The sequence below is a fragment of the Antechinus flavipes genome, chromosome 4 (assembly GCF_016432865.1).
Source record: "Antechinus flavipes isolate AdamAnt ecotype Samford, QLD, Australia chromosome 4, AdamAnt_v2, whole genome shotgun sequence".
NCBI lineage: Eukaryota > Metazoa > Chordata > Mammalia > Dasyuromorphia > Dasyuridae > Antechinus > Antechinus flavipes.
The window spans coordinates 333,210,831-333,228,225 of record NC_067401.1 but is presented as its reverse complement, the minus strand read 5'-3'; the positions used below and the strand labels follow the sequence as shown (position 1 = coordinate 333,228,225).

Here is a 17,395-nt window from a genome sequence, read left to right as displayed (position 1 = left end):
TGGGCGGGGGCCATTCTTTCTCCAAGCATATATATTAATACAATATGGTCCAATTACTATTTAGCCTCATGTGCTTGGGACCTCAGTGCATCAACTCAAGCCTCAGCCCATTACACCTAGGTTTATGCTTTTCTCCTTCCTAATCTCCCTTCCTTCCTCCCTAGTACTTTGCTTTTGATGACTACCTTTCTTAAACAGTCCTCCACTTTTAGAGCCTCTCCCGCTTTTTTATACCTTTTCGCTAATTCTGTTTTCCCTTCTATTAATTTTTCTCTTTCTTTTCCCCCTTTCCCTTCTACTGCCCTATAAGGTAAGACAAGTTTCTTTATGATACCAAATATGTCTGATATTCTCTCCTAGAGCCAAATCTGATGAAAGTAAGATTCACACAATGCTCATCCTCCTCCCTTCTTTCCTTCAATTATAATAAGTTTTCTTTGCCTCTTTGGGAGATGTAATTTCTCTTATTTTACTTCCTTTTCCCTCTTCTTCCAGTGTGATCTCCTTCTCACCTGTAATTTCTTTTTTATATTATCATAACAAGATCAAATTATACTCATATTCTCTAAGTATACCCATAACAGAAATATAGTTCTCAAGAGTTCTTTCCTTTTTACCTTTTTATGCTTCTCTTGAGTTCTGTGTTTGGAGATCAAATTTTTTGTTCAGTTCTGGTCTTTTCATTAGAAATAGGTGAAATTTACCTATATCATTGAATGTCCATCTTCCCTGAAAGATAATGCTCATTTTAGCTGGATAATTTATTCTTGGCTGCAATCCCAGTTCCTTTGCTTTTTGGAATATCAGATTCCAGACCCTTCAATCCTTCAAGGTGGAAGCTGCTAGATCCTGAGTAATCCTAATTGTGGCTCCTTGATATTTAAATTGTTTCTTTCTGGCTGCTTGCAATAGCTTTTCCTTGGTATGATAGTTCTGAAATTTAGCCATGATATTCCTTGGGGATTTAATCTTTTGGGGATTAAATACTCCTTTCAGGAGGTGATCAATAGATTCTTTTGATGGCTATTTTACCTTCTGATTCTAAAATATCAGGGCAGTTTTCTTTTATGATTTCTTGTAAGATAATGTCTAGATTCTTTTTTTCATCATGGCTTTCAGAGAGCCCAATAATCCTTAGATTGTCTCTCCTAGATCTATTTTCCAGTCAGTTATTTTTCCTAGGAGATATTTCATATTTTCATTTTTTTGTTTTTGTTTGCCTGATTCGTGAAGTCTTATTGAGTCATTCATTGTCATTTGTTCAATTCTAATTTTTAGTGTATTGTTTTCTCGTTACCTTTTTTAGCTCCTTTTGCCATTGGCCAATTATATTTTTTAGTTCATTGCATTCTTTTTCTCCTTTTTCCATTCCTTCTTGCAATAATCTCATTTTATTTCCCCAATTTTCTTCTAACTCTTTTTTTTTTTTTTTAAACATCCTTTATGAAGTCTTTGAAGAAAGTCTTGTGAAATGGGGACCAGGTCATATCTCTCTTTGGAGCTTCTTCTGGAATTGTTTTGCCTTTAGGAACCTAAGATTTGAAGTCTGTTCTTCTTTCTCTCCATAAGAGATGTCTATGGTGAGAGTTCTTTTTGGCTTTTTATTCATTTTTTAAGGCTTAAGGTCCAATCAATATAAAGGAGCAACAGCTGCTTTAATTTGTCCTGGGGCAGTTCTGCTGATTGATTTCCAGTGCTGGATAATGGCAGCTAGGTCGGGCATTCTTTCGGGAATTAGTGGTTTACAATTTGTCTTTTACAAAAGGCAAATCTGCCAAAGCACCTGCTTTCAATAAGGACAGAGTGGCTTAAGAGGCTCACAGAAGATTCCCAGTTACAGGGAAGCTGCAACACTCTGATTCCCGGCCCCAGCTCTTTGCCCTGGTCTCCCTGTGCTGCGGTCTGCGTTCAGCACACTGTCCTGCCCTGTTCTGAAGTTCTTCCAAGGTATCTTCTTCTAGAAATGTGTTGTACTCCAAATATTTGTGATTCTTTGGCTTCAGAACCAGTTTAGAGGCTTAACAAATCTGCTGCTGGTTTGAGAGAAGGTTAGAGGAGGATACAGAAGAGTTGTGTCTGCTCTCCACCATCTTGGCTCTGCTTCTGTCCTTCATTCTTGAAGAAGATCTCCCTGCATTCCTAAAGGGAGTTTTCTCTCAAGGAGTTCCCTCAATCTATAAAATCAGAGATGCAGTCTCTTTTCTGATGAAGAAAACCATAATTAGCTTATTTCCAGTAAACCTTCTGAGGAAAAAAAAATAGAGAGAGAATTTTGCTTTTTCTTTGAGACCGTTTGTTGTATATTTTTTGATCTTAGCCTCCTGCTGGGGAGATCAAGTGAAATATACAAATTTCTTTGTAATCACTGAGTCATATATAAATGTGAAGTCCTATAATGTTAACCTGACTCAGGCTTCTTTTCTTTTCTCTCTTTCTTCAAATATGATATGGTGGGTTTTTTGTTTGTTTGTTTGTTTGTTTTTGGGGGATACATTCTGCAGTCTAAAACTGTTTTCTGCAGTCTGAAGTCACTTGTGTGCGAATTTATTATCTTTGTGGAGTTCTGCCCAAAAGAACCTCTGTGGAATTTTACATGAATAGTTACTATGGTGTTCAGGGTTTTTGGGGGGAGGAGAGGTCAGCTTTTGGGGTTAAGTGACTTACCCAGAGTCATATGGCTAAGTGTCTGAGGCTAAATTTGAACTCAGGTCTTCTTGACTCCAGAACTGGTACTCTGTCCACTGCAACATCTAGCTGCTCCAAGTGTTCCTTTTTTTAAAGTAATAGTACTCTCAGTTAAGGATTTGCCATTCATTAGAGATGAATGTTTCTTTCCAGAACATTCATCAACTAATATTGTTGTGGTTCGTCACATCTGACTTTGTGACCCCATTTTAGCCTTTCTTGGCAAAGATACTAGGATGGTTTGCCGTTTCCTTTCCAGCTGATTATACATTTGAGAAAGTAAGGCAAACAGGATTAAGTAACTTGTTTAGGATCACACAGCTAATAAGTGTCTGAGGCTAGATTTGAACTCAGGACTTCTTGATTCCAAGTCTGGTATTCTATCCACTGCACCACCTAGCTGCCCCATCTGCTAAGATATCCCCGCCTTTGTTTCTAAATGTAACTTCATATCATTAATCTACTATTAACTTCAGTTTGTAGATTAACCTTAGGAAATTGGGCAATTTAGCTAGTTTAGAATTTCTGAGTTTACTCATTTGTGCCTCTGATATGTTTTGGAACCAAGAATTTTATCTTAAATTTTCCTTATCTTTTAAAAATCTTTTTTAAAATCTTAATTTTTAATCTTTTTATGTTAATTTTTCCTTATCTTAATTTTTCATATGACAAAACTGAAGTTAATGACCACCCAGCTAACAAATAGCAGTTTAGGGATGATAACTGAGGGAACAGACTCTTATTTTCTAACAGGGTGCTTTCAGACCACATTGCATTTTGAGATGACCTCAACCGTCTTGTCTTCCATTCTCCCCCAGAGTTTGTTCTCGCCCCATTTCAGGTCACATCATTCAGTAACCCCCATTAGTTCTTGATGCTTTCTGATACATCCACCTCAGCCTTGGAACACAGCCCAAAGTCTAGAAGAGCTGAGTATGTGTCTCAAGGTCTTTCAAATGATATTCTTCAGTCTAGTTGTGTAGAGCAGGAGTGTCAGACTTAAAAGGGGCTGTTATTGACTTAGAAAACTTCAAAATTAACTTCAAACTTCAAAAAATTAACATTATCTTAATTGTATTATTATTATTAAACATTTCCCAATTGTATTTTATTCCAGTTAGGGCTGGACTTTTGAGACCTCTGTTATAGGACATAATTAAGATTGGATCAGTCATGGAGTTGTGCTTGACTTGATTAAGGATTGGGTGACAGAATGATACACTAGATCAGAGTCAATGATACTCTAGATCAGAGTCTTTTACAATAGGTGCAGTGAGTGATTTATAAACAGAGAGGCTTTAATACTTTGAACCGCCTTAGATAGATTGTCTTTATAAATATAGGACAGATAAAATTGAGCTTATAGTCTTATTAATCATATACACACAAATAATGATCCTTATTAATAAGGCAATTTTCTAACATGAAAGACAAATCAGGATATCATTAATTACAACTAACACTCCCTGCTTCCCCTCTCCTTCTTCTCTCCCCCTCCCCCCAAATCTGGATTCTTTGGTGTAGGGATCTCTCAGCATGGGAACTCCCTTTAATGCACCTGTAATTTATAGTCTTCTGAAGCAATAATTGGTTGATTTCCTCATGGTCACATAGCCAGTATGTATCAGAATTTAGTGAAAAAGAGAATATCTTTTTCCTTTTTTTGACATACAATCTGTATCATTTTTTTTTTCATGTAACGTCCTTGTGTCAGTTGTGAAGTACAAGCTTCATCTATCCCCTCCCCTTTTACACATTGTAATTCTAAATCTTATTCCCTATTTCATGGTTGATTTTTTTCTCCCTACATGTTCTTATGTAGGTTACTTCTTATCAAAAGCACCTGGGATCCTGTCTGCTCGCCTGTTTTTGTTGAATTATTTCTAATCAGTATCTCCCCTAGCAACATGTAGTAGATAGAGACTTGGAATATTTGGATTCTGTGCCCCACTTCTGACACTTATTGGCTCAGTGATCCGAATGGACTATTCCCTTAGATTTTTAAAGCTGCAGATAAGATATTAACTAAGATGGTAGAATAAATTTTTTATAAGCAACTTCCTGCACCAATCAAATCACAAGTCTAGTCCCTGACTACCATCATTTTCCTGTTTTGCTATTGAGAAGCTTCATAAGGGATGGAGAGACACCTTGGCATTTCAATTCATGTCCCACTTTTGACCTGTGCTGCTTTTAAAAAAAATTAAACCTAGATTTTAATTCAAATATTTTCACCAACTTCTTTGTAGAGCTTTGAATAAACTAAAGTCAGATGGCAGCTTATATTTTCATTATCTGATTAGATTTAAATTTTATTAATATGATCTAATTTAACACTAGACTTGATGTAGTTTTTCTTTGTAGTGGAAGAAAACACCATATACTTTAAAACAAGGTACTAGCAATAACAAACACTTGGGACAACATAATTTCAAATCAATAAAATCATATTAGACAAAACAGTTAACCCAAAATGAGTTAGGATGGAAACTCATCTACCATTTAGTTTACATTATTTAATGAACATGACTTGAACATTACAAAATTTATTAAAATGTTACAGTTTTCAAAAGTGTAGAGTATTTTTCCCCAATAATAAAAGACAGATACGCTGTAAAGGAACCTGTCCAACTAAGATTTAGCAAAAGATAGGTTACTGATACTTATATGTTATATAGTATGACTTAATTTTATGAGACATGAAGTGATAGGACACTTGAAGCCATGAGTGACTTAGGTCAAGCTCTCAGCATCTTAAGTAACTCTCAAAGTTTCCAGAGAAATTTAGAATCTGTTTTGGGGGACTGAATTTCATGATCTAGAATTATCATTTTAATGAATTAATAATTCTAGAGTAAAAGATACATTTAGTATTCACTTGGTATTGTTTCAGCTTACATTCTTGATTGTTGCTAAGGATGGATTTCTTTGCACATCATGTCCCCACACACTGCACACTGAGGTCTTTATTTACTGCTCAAATTTCATTGGAATCCAACTATGAAGAAAAACAATCATGAAGCTCTGCTTACTTACTGAGGCTTTGCAGTTTGGATTTGGGTTTATTTGTACTGTAGCCTAGCATGTGGTTTTCCTTATGTCAATTCTTTCCTCTTTAATTGTGGTATATGTACTATAATCTTGAGGATATGAATATACAAATTGAAAGCCTTGGAAAGAATACTACTCCTGAATATTAAAATGTAAAGGAGGTTGAAATAACGATACCACTTTCTACTTTTTTCTCTAACCCAGTGGTTTAAGGACAGGCTGTCAGATTAGGAGATGTTTGCTGCTTAACTTGGAGGATGATTGCTTAATTTTTTTTTCCTTCATGTGCCAGAAACCAAAATTGTAAATGTAATTGACTCTTCAGGGGATAAATCCAATTAAATCTAACATAAGAGTAACATTTAGAGACATCCTTTGCTTTTTTTTTCAGTAATTTTAGGTTTCCTCAGCAGATCTTCAGACTAACAGAATTGGCAGGGAGCAAACAATTTTACCTGCAGATTCAGCCTACAGGAACTTTTTGAGTTAATTTGTAACCTGATTTTTCAGGCTTGAGGGAGACTTTACAAGCAATCAACAAGCATTTGTTAAGAGCCTACGATGTGTCAGGCTCAGTGCTAGATCCTGGAGTTACATGTAAAAAGAATGAAATAGTCCTTGCTTACATTTTAATAATTTGTCATCTTTGTCCTGCAGGTCTAATTAGTGCAATCTGAAGCTAGAGTGGGTCTGTCTCTTTTTCATATGTCAAGTTTATTATATAGGAATTTACTTTTACCTTGTCTTGAGTAAAACCAAAAGTTATCTTCATTAATGTTTGTAACCAAATAGAAAGATTAGAGTTGCAATAGTAGCCAATAAGCTTTTATTAAACATCTATTAGATACTAGCACTGTGCTGGAGTTTGGAGAAAAAGAAATAAATAATAACAGTCCTGGCCTTAAGGAGCATATGTTATAGGAAAGACTACGTGTGTGTGTGTGTGTGTATGTATGTAAATACATATAAAATAAATACAAAAAATTAAGTTGTAGATAATATATTGGACTGAATAATTGTTTTTCTAGTGGGCCAGTTGTTAAATTTTCAGTGTGAGCATAAAAACTGGGGAAATTAGCAAAAGCTATATACACATCAATGCTTAATTTATTGTTTTGTTGAGTGCTGAGCTATAAAAAAGTGATTGAGAAAATCCTAATAATGAGGATTAAACAAAATATTGTTTCATTGGTGAATATATATATATGTGTATATATACGCACACACACAAACATATATTTTTTCTTTCTTTCTGGAGAGCAGGTTATTAAACATTTTCCAACATACTACTAGCTTATCAAAATGATGCCATTTGTGCTTTTATTTATAAATGTTAATAAGTAATTTGCTAGATGTATATTGCTAAGTGAATGAATAATGAAAGTCATAGAATGTCAAAGTTGGAAGACACCTCAAAGATCATCTAATCTAATTAATAACCAAATAGGTCTGCCTTCTAAATCAGAGGTTGATATTCTTAATATAAATTTTCTACATATGATAGAAACAAGTACTAGAAATGTAATTGAACTATTCAGGGATGAGTCCAATTAAGTCTTAACAAACATTAACTGGTCAACCAGTACTCACAATAATCACTGGATAATTTCCACCATATACTTTATGGTATAAGCAGAATAAATATAATTTTTCTTCCATAAAGTTCTTCATATATTTGATGTTAGGCTCATGGCCCTTTTAAAATCTTTTTTTCTCTAGGTCTTACATCCTTAGTTCATTCAATATATGTCCAAATGATGTGATTTCTGTATCTTTTATCATTTTAATCTCTCCTATGGATGCTCTGCCACTCAGTACAGTACTTCAGGATGGCATTATGAGAAACAAAATTCCTTACCAGAAACTCTATTGACTACCTGATGAATCCAGGAAAAGGCTTTATAAAATAATTTTTAATAATAGCTTTTAATTTTCAAAATACATACAAAGGTAGTTTTCAGCATTTACTCCTATAAATCCTGTGTTCCAAGTTTTTCTCCCTTCCTTCTCCCCATCCTATCCCCTTGAAGCAAGCAATCCAATATATTAAATTCTTCTATACATATTTCCATATTTATTATATTGCCCAAGAATAATCAGATTAAAAAGGAAAAAAATGAGAAAGGAAAAAAAAAAAGCAAGCAAACAACAACAAAAAGGTTCAAATATTATGTTATGATCCACATTCAGTCCCTATAGTCATTTTTGGATAGAGATGGCTCTCTCCATTACTAATTCATTGGAATGGACCTGAATCACCTCATTGTTGAAAAGAGCCACATTCATCAGAATTGATCATCATAATGATGATCACATAATTTTGTTGTTAGTACACAATGTTCTCTTGTTTCTACTCACTTCATTTAGCATCAGTTCACATAAGTCTTTCCAGGTGCCTCTGAAATCATCCTTCTCATCATTTCTTACAGAACAATAATATACCATTACATTTATAGACAATATCTTTTTCAGCCATTCCCAACTGATGGGCATCCACTCAGTTTCCTCTTGCCACTACAAAAAAGGGCTACTACAAATACTTTTGCACATGTCCATCCTTTTCCCTTTTTCATGATCTCTTTGGGAATCAGGCCCAGTAGAGACACTGCTGGATCAAAGGGTATTAGGCACACTCTTGAAAAGCATAAGGTAGTCTTTTATTTCCTACTCTGAAGTCCCTGATTCCCCATTGGACATGACAGTGTTAATCTCCACCCCATTACATCATTACATCTCCTTCCCCCTCACCGCCCCCCCCCCCAAGTCTCCACCCTTAATTTATTACATCTTCCCCCAGGTGAGTATAAATCTCCTCCTCTGATTATATTATATCTGCCTTCCTACCCATAAGTGATTTTTCACCTCAAATTATATTTTGCAAGTGTTTCTTATTCTAAATCCCTATCTCTGATTACATTTTTCTTTTATTAGTTTTTTTTTCCTTGTTCCGCATGCTAGCCTCAATTTCTTAGGTTTCAATTTTATTTTTTTAATTTGTTTCACTTCATTTCATTGTTTCATTTGTCTAATTTAATTTTCATAACTCTGTAGAAGTACTATCACTTAAAACTGCTGTTAATGTGGTATAAAATTATACCAGCTTTTTTGGATTTTCATAGTCATAGATTTTTTTTTTTGATTGGCAGAATTTTTTTTTGTAATTTAATTTTTTTTCTAATATGCCAGTCCATTTTCTTTCCATCTCAACTTCTCCCCCCTAAACTCTTGCCCTTGTGCATAAGTTGGTAGCATGTTTCATCATGAGAACAGGGTTGAAAATAAGTTCTATTGTATGCTTTTGGGAATAGGTGATCATTGTTGTTAACAATATACAACTTGAACAGATGGTGTTTGGCTGAGTTTGCACAATACAACTTGACACAGAGACTGCATATTTTCAAGAGGTATACTGGAGCTTATTTGTTGTGGCTCTCCAAAAAGTGTTACATTTTCATTATGAGCATCTATATCTTGGAAATAAGCAGTGTTATGAATCAAAGCTTGATTTCTTATTTTATTGGTTTCTAGGCTTAAGAAATGGCAGTTATGTAGTATAGTGGGTAGAGAGCTGACCTTGGGTGGATTTGAGTTCAAATCTGACCTCAGACATTTACTAGATGTATGACCTTGGGTAAATCACTTACACTTCTTTGCCTTAGTCTCCTGCCTGGAGCTGGAGAAGGAAATGGCAAATGTATCAGATAAATTTGATCAGATAAAATTGAAACAACTCAACAGCAGCGACAAAGATTTAAGAAAATTCCTGGGAACTACTAATAATGCAGATTAAATTTAAAAGTGTACTTTTTTCCTTTCTAGAGAGAATTGGTTGTAAGACATTTATTAGCATACCTTGGGTTTTCTCCCCAGTTCATGTGGAAAGTTTATAATAGATTTATATAGATGTACTATTCAGTATCATGTAATAGATATAAGGTTTGTTTTGGAATCAATAGAACAGGCCATCTTCAGTCATCCTGATCTGCTCTTTGCCACTGGATCCAGATGTCTGTGGAGGAGAAAGTGAGGTCAGTGACTTTGTATAGCACTCCTCACTTAAATCCAGTTCACTTGTATGTTATGGCATCCCCTTTCTGATGTCATGGTTCTCTTCGAGAAAGGAGGACAAACAACAACAAAAACTCAGATGTACATCTTGCCTCAAACTTGTACCAGGTGCATGGCCACAAACAAGTTATTTAATCACTTGTCTTTCTCAGCTCTCTAAGTTTATAAAACACAGAAGAATTGCTCATCTTTGATAGTAGAATTTTCTAAAATTGATGAGAATACAGGGTTAGACTAATTTTTCTCTCTACCAAAAAAGCAACAATCCAACAATTATTCAAAATTACTGCACATACCAAGTTTTCAATGATCAAATCTTGTTGGCATATGTTTTGTCTAAAACATATGAGCATTTCACTTATAAAAGGATTTTTTTATGTTCTTCAGCAAGAAGGGAGTTTCTTTTCAGAAAACTTCAGAATTTATATATATACACACACACGCACAAGTAAACTGATAAAATATCACATTGTTAATTATGGGAATAGTACTTAGCAACTTGGAAATGAGCTAACCCTTTAATTAAATATATATACAGATATATGTATATATATACAGATATATGTATAAGTTAGAATGTTTTATTTAGAGTAACTTAAAGAAACAACTATTTAGGCTAGACCTAAGACTTCTGCACTGCCCAGTGAAATATCTAGATTTGAATCTGGTTTTAAGTTATGCATTACATTTTAGAAGTAATGTTGCATAGAAGACAGAGAACTGGCCTCAAAAAAAAAAAAAAAGAGTTCAAATCCTTTTCTTTCTTTCTTTTTTTTTTTTTCTATTTGGCACAGGGAAGAAAATAAATGCTTGTTAATTGAAAGAGATAAAATTTAATTAAAAAACAAAGAGAACTAATTGTGACCAAAATGATGAATTAAAAATAAGTTAGGGGGGCAGCTAAGTCAGGAGGACCTGAGTTCAAATCTGGTCTCAGACATGTAACACTTCCTAGCTGTGTGACCCTGGGTAAGTCACTTAACCCTAATTGCCTCAGGGGAAAAAAAAGAAAAAGAAAAAAAAAAGAAATTAGAAATTTTCATAGGAATAAAGATCATATTTGATAACAGTGCTAGCTTCAGTATTTTTTCACATAAAAATATTAGTCATATTAATCATTTCAAGAAGACTTGAATAAAGGAAAAAATAAAAGAAAAAATTGTATTCAATCAACATAGTTCATTCTTTGAAAGTGCATAGTATACCCCATCATTAGTCCTTTGCGATTGATTTGGATTATTATATTGCTGATATTAACTAAGTCATTCACAGTTCTTCCTCTAACAATATTGCTGTTAACTGTCTACAATGTTCTCCTGGTTCTGTTCATTCTACTATGCATCAATTCATGTAAGTCTTTTCAGGTTTTCCTGAAATCATCTTACGCATCATTTCTCATAGCACAGTAATTATTCCACTGCAGTCATATACCACAGCTTGTTTGGCCATCCCTAATTAATTAGCCTTAGGATTAATCGTAATATAGGTAATATTTGTCTTTATAGAACCCCTCCCACTTTTTTCCCTTTTTCTTTCCCAAAAAGGGACTCTGAATGGAAGATAGTGGTGAAGGTTGGTGAGCTGATTATAATCAGAATGTATACTTTATTTCATGTGATATAATGCTGAATTGGTAAGGGATGGTAAAATATAATAGGATGGATCAGGTGGTTTAGGACAGTTTATAGAGAAGATGGAAAGCACTGTAGACTAGAGAGGGGAGAGATGTAGGTCAAGGATGGTTTGTTTTTTGCACACTTTGGAGCATGAGCTGATTAGTGTGATGTGTTTGGGGTTTAGCACCAAATGATGTACTATAAACTGCACTCATGACTTTTTTCATAACTAGCCCCTTCCCTTTTGAATTTTACATTTCCTTATTTCTTTTATTATGGGGAAACATCTCTTATCTGAATTCATGTGGCAGGTAACAGCTGCCAAATTTTATCTGCCACAATGCATAAACTATAGAAGTAAAAACCTAGGTTTTATTATTATGCTTGAATATAGGTTTGGAGAAAACCTGAATGATCATTAGAAATCTCACAAAACTTCTTAGAGGCAAAATTACATCAATGACAGAGAAACAATTCTTTCAAATATTGCAGTCTTCTACATTTAGGCTATAGAAGTTAAAGAGAAGATAGATTCATAACTCCATATTTCCTTTAGTGTTACAAAAGTTGAACAAACTTAAACAGCAAACAAACTTTATAGGTAAACTAAGTCAGAATAAATTACATTTAGTGGTTTCACAAATAGGCCTATTGAGGGGAAAGATTTACATGTTACCAAGATAAGAAAGAAAGTTTAGCATCAGGGAAATCAATAAATGACTAGGGGAGCTAACAAAGGAATCATTTTGACTTCCCTTCTGCTCCTATATGAGGAATGTCAGTCATCCCTCATGTCATGAGTCAGATTTAAGTTAGGTAAGGTTAAAATGAACAGAAGACACATTTTTCATTAACCAAAATTTGTAGAATAAATGATCTTGAGGACCAAATAACAAAATTAATAAAAGGTTAAAAATTCCTATCACAGTATTAATTGCATCACTATTTTTGCATTCCCTGATTCTTAAAACTTGGTTGCAATTTTGGTGTTACAGTAAAGTTTTCTTGTAGGAGATTTAAAAAAAAAGTTTTATTCAAAACTCTTGCCTATTTCTTATGCTGTGGATGCATACTTTTTGCCAGGTATTGATCCCTACTGGTTTTATGAAACTGCTATTTAATGTTGCAGTTTTGGTCTCATGGCCATTGCTGATCCTTGCTGATTATTATTGCCAACATGTCACAGTGACCTCCTACTGTGATATTATTTCTTTCTCATAGGTTTAATAGGTTCTTCTATGGGTCTTAAATTTTAAAGTCAATAGATTTTCTCTGGTACAAAAAAAAAATGGGAGGTGAAGGTGTGAATTGGGAAATGCAGAATACTAGCCAGGATTAGAGAAAACAAAACAAAAACACAACTCTTCCCAGTTTCTCTCTCTTTTTTTTTTTTTTCTATAGGAGTAGTTTATATGCTTATATACTTCTTTCATAGTCTTGGGGTCTTCTCAGGAAAAGACTTTGCCTCCGGCCCTAAGTTCTTTGATAAATGGAGTAGAAGAACTTCAGATAATTGCCATCTTTACTATTATATTTGAACTAATTGTAACCTCCCTCTTTCCCCATGTATATTTATATGAAATTTTCCCTATTGGTGAAGACAGATTATTCGTTGAGGAAATTACATGACAATTGGCTTATATAGCAAAATTTTATAGCAGTAGCAAATAGAACTTTATAAAAAAGGCAGCTAGCTAGTTTACTTTATAGAGCATGGACTTGGAAACTGGAAGACTTGAGTTCCAATTTGGTCTCATACATTAATTAATATGTGATTTTAGACAAGTCATATAACCCCTATTTGCTTTAACCCACTGGAGAAAGAAAAGGCAAAGCATTCCAGTATCTTTGCTAAACAAACACTATGTATAATATAGTCCACAGAATTATGAAAAGTCACACAATACTTGACAACAGCTAGGGTTCCATATATTTTCTCATCTTAGTGGCCCAACTCTCTTGGTCTTAGGGTTAGAAAGATTTTGTTCTTTTTTAATTCAAAATTTGAGGGCCCTATTCACAAAGACTTTTCAAGGGTATTTCTGACACAAAAATTCCAAAGAACTTATGGGATGAATAAGAACCAGCAAAAGACTAGGTCCTTGGTAGCTAGGTGAGCCATAAGAAGGGGCATTGATAGGAGTGGGTATGTCCCCAATATGTGGCCCATAAATATGGGCTTCTGTTCTAATCCTTTTTGTGCCATGGAATCCAGACTGATGAACACCTTTTAATAATAATGTTTTTAAATATGTAAAATAAAATCTAAATAAATAAATAAAAATCTAAGTAAATAAAATAAAATAAAAAGTAATAAAATACATCTGGAGCCAAGCTATTATCCCCTCACATTATTTCTTAACCCTCTGCCTCCTCCTCCCCCTTGTTAATCACAAGGAATTTAGCCTGCCTTATGGCAATTGGTTACTCCTACCTTTCTCTTTGTTGAAGGTGACATTCTTTAGGAATTTAGCCTGCCCTATGGCTTTTTTTTCTCCTTTTCCCTTGTTATAGTGTCTCCCTCCTTATTAATTGTGAGTTTCAATAGGGATTTTGCCTCCCATCTTTCCTCTTGTTAATGGTTATTTCTTTAAGATCTTTATCCACCTCCTAAATGTTACAATAAAGCTTTTTGCCCCTTGACTTGAAGATGGCCTGGTCTTGTGAATTCTTTACAGTTAAGTTCCATGCTTTCTATACTTCTTGAATCTTGTCAGAATTATGTAGGTCTGATGTCTTTGCAGTGTTTTAGGGAATTGATTGTGGATATAATCTGCTGTGCAAATAAATTTAAGCCATCATGAAAACTAAAACCTGGGGCAGGATTATTGTCTATTTCTAGGCCTTTCATACGTATACACATTAGCCAGACTTTTTTTTAAGGGTTTGAGCCTCTTTAACATATATAATGGATTTTAGTAGGTTTTGTTTGCTTTTTTGTTAATTTTTGTTTCTGCTTACTTTACATTAATTCAGGTATCTTTTCCTATGATTTTAAGACTTTTTTATTTTTGTTATTTTTCCACAAAATATAACAATTATACTAATATGCCACAATTTGTTAGATATTGGGAACCTGCTTTATAGTTTTTTTTTTTTTACATTTTGCTATTGACAAAAATACTATTATGAATAACTTTCTTCGACTATTTTTGAGATACATCTACAAAAGTGGGATCAATGGATCAAAGGGTATAAATAATTTAATGAATATTCTTTTATAATTCCATTTTCCCCCAGATTGGATTGGGCCTTTTCATAGCTGCATGAACAGTGTTTTATTTGTGCTTATTTTCCCACAAGCATTTATTTGTGAGTGAGATTTTTCTCTCGTATTTACTAGTTGTATCTTTTGTTAAAAGCAGTTTGGTTTTGAGGGGGTCTGGCATCAGAAGGTTTGTAAAAAAAATTCAGCTTCAGACACTTCCTAGGTGTGTGAACCTGGGCAAGTCACTTACATGATGTTTGCCTTAGTTTCCTCAGCTGTAAAATGGGATAATAATAGTACAAAACAACCTACCAGGATTGTTATGAGGATCAGTTGAGATTATAATTTTAAAGGAAAGTGCCAGATTGTAAGTGCTATAAAATATTTGTTTCTAATTTGAGGTGCACGTATCATTTTAATACTGATTTAGAGCAATATTTCATATGGTCACTGATAATTTATGATTCTTCTTTTGAACACCATCCTATCCACTGACCACTCATTTCTTAGAAAATTACTCTTGCTCTTATATCATTTGATATATTTTAAAGACTTGAAAATTTTTTTCAAAAAATACATGTGATTTTTTGCTTTAAATTAAAAAGATAAGTCTATAATTTCCAAAAGTAAACTGACAATAGTTTGAACTATTGTAGTTGTGTTACAGAATTTTTTGCGCCAGACAGTAAGTTTGCACAATTTTGAATGAATGAATTAGTTGAGGAAACCAATTTATTTGACAGCTTTTTCTCACTTAATTTATTAGTGTTTTGGCTGAGAGGTATCCAATATAATGTCTGTTTTGTTAGGTTCAGCCTTACTTGAAGAGAAGTAGGATGCTGAATTCTGCTTGAGGGTAATGAAAGATAGAGAAATAGGTCATTTTGAAATAAGAATTTGACAAATAAGGGAAATAATTTCGATTGTGATAGAACACAGAACTTATTTTGTGTTGTATTCCATTCAGTTTAATTTCATATAGGAGATGTTTAGTAAAGGTTTGTTTTGGAAAAGAATTAGCTTATGTTATAAAAATATTATTATGTACACATTAATGTTATTTTAAAAAATTCTGACACGATCATTGTGTGAAACTTCCATTGAGTTTCATTCCATTGAGCAAACTTTCTTTAGCAGTTCAGAAAAGCATCCACCTTTCAATTTATAGTTTTATAAAGTTGCCTAAAGGCACTTAGAAATTAAAAGAGTTGCCTAGGATCAGGCAGTCAGTATATATAAGAAGAGATATTTGATTACTTGTGTTCTAGCATCTCAGGACAGCTCTCCATCCACTATACCAAGCTGTCTCTCAGCCTTTACTATTTTCTTATGTCAATTACAGTGAATTAAATAATTAAAAGTGTAGAGTTTTAGAATTGGAAGAGCTTTAGATAATATCTGGGGTAGTCTCCTTATTTTTCAGATGAGGGAACTGAGGCCTTAGAGGTTAAATGGCTGACCTAAATTAGTGGAAATTTAGCAGAGTAACCAGAGCTAAAACCCTAGTCTCCAGAGTCCAGCAGTCATAATTTGCTTTCTGAAAAGTTAATAGTTAAGGGGCAGGTACATGGTGCAGTGGATAGAGCATCAGGCCCTGAAGTCTGGAGGATGAGTTCAAATGTGGCCTCAGATACCTAACACTTCCTAGCTGTGTGACCCTGGGCAAGTCACTTAAACTCAACTGCCTCAGCCAGAAAGAGGGAAAGGAAGGGAAGGAAGGAAGGAGGGAAGGAAGGAAGGAAAGAAGAAAGAAAGGAGGGAAGGAAGGAAGGAAAGAAGAAAGAAAGGAGGGAAAGAAGGAAGGAAAGAAGAAAGAAAGGAGGAAAGGAAGGAAGGAAAGAAGAAAGAAAGGAGGGAAAGAAGGAAGGAAAGAAGAAAGAAAGGAGGGAAGGAAGGAAGGAAAGAAGAAAGAAAGGAGGGAAGGAAGGAAGGATAAAAAAGTATGTAGTATTATAGATTCTTTCCATGTGTATTCTGTGAAAGTATTTGAATTGCAATGAGTCCTTTAGGATATCAATAGATGGAAGATTATTACTATTCTAACCTGAAAAGGTTAATTAATTTGCTGAAATGTTTACTTACTATAGGTTTGTAGCTTTACTCAAAAATTAGATACCTTCAAGAAGTCTCATTAATGCCTCTTTATCCCTTTATAACTGTTTGTTATCTAGTTCTAGTTTACTTTGAGACTCTTTAAACAGAACGTGGATTTAATTGCTCTGCATGTCATTTCTTCTTGTTATAGGTAATGGTCCTCACCATGACCGCTGCAGTACTTATGATGAAAACAACTTAGTAGATGGTGTGTACTGTCTCCCCATTGGACACTGGATTGAGATTATGGGGCACACAAATGAGATGAAGCACACAACTGATTTTTATTTCAACATTGCAGGCCACCAAGCTATGCATTATTCCAGGTAAGAGCAATCGTGTATTGAAGCAGACAGCTGTTTTTGAGATTGGACCAGACAGAAAAATACCTGGATCCAATCAGTCAAACTGGATGATAGTAGGTTGCTGCTTTAAGAAACAAATAGATTCCCTTATTTATCCTTTTGCCTCTTAAAACCATGATTATTCAGGCATCTGTCAACTCAGATATTCAAAACTCTAATGTTTTGAAATCTTGCCAGTGAGGAATCCACACAGGGGCATCAATTCATAGAAGTCAGTGTTAGAGATGAGAGAGGTCTCAGGCATCATTTAGTTCCTCTCCTCCCTCCTACTTTCTGCCCTTCCCTCTTCCCTCCCTCCCTCTTCCCTC

The 17,395-nt window shown here is 34.3% G+C and overlaps 1 protein-coding gene across 1 annotated transcript in view; it reads left to right on the top strand.

The window, feature by feature from the left end:
• The window catches only part of EPM2A (EPM2A glucan phosphatase, laforin), a 191,437-nt gene that overhangs the window by 52,829 nt on the left and 121,213 nt on the right, over positions 1 to 17,395 (top strand). The window contains exon 2 of the mRNA XM_051997904.1: positions 16,874 to 17,048. Coding sequence (XP_051853864.1) covers positions 16,874 to 17,048 — 175 coding nt within the window. The remainder of the gene's footprint in view (positions 1 to 16,873; positions 17,049 to 17,395) is intronic.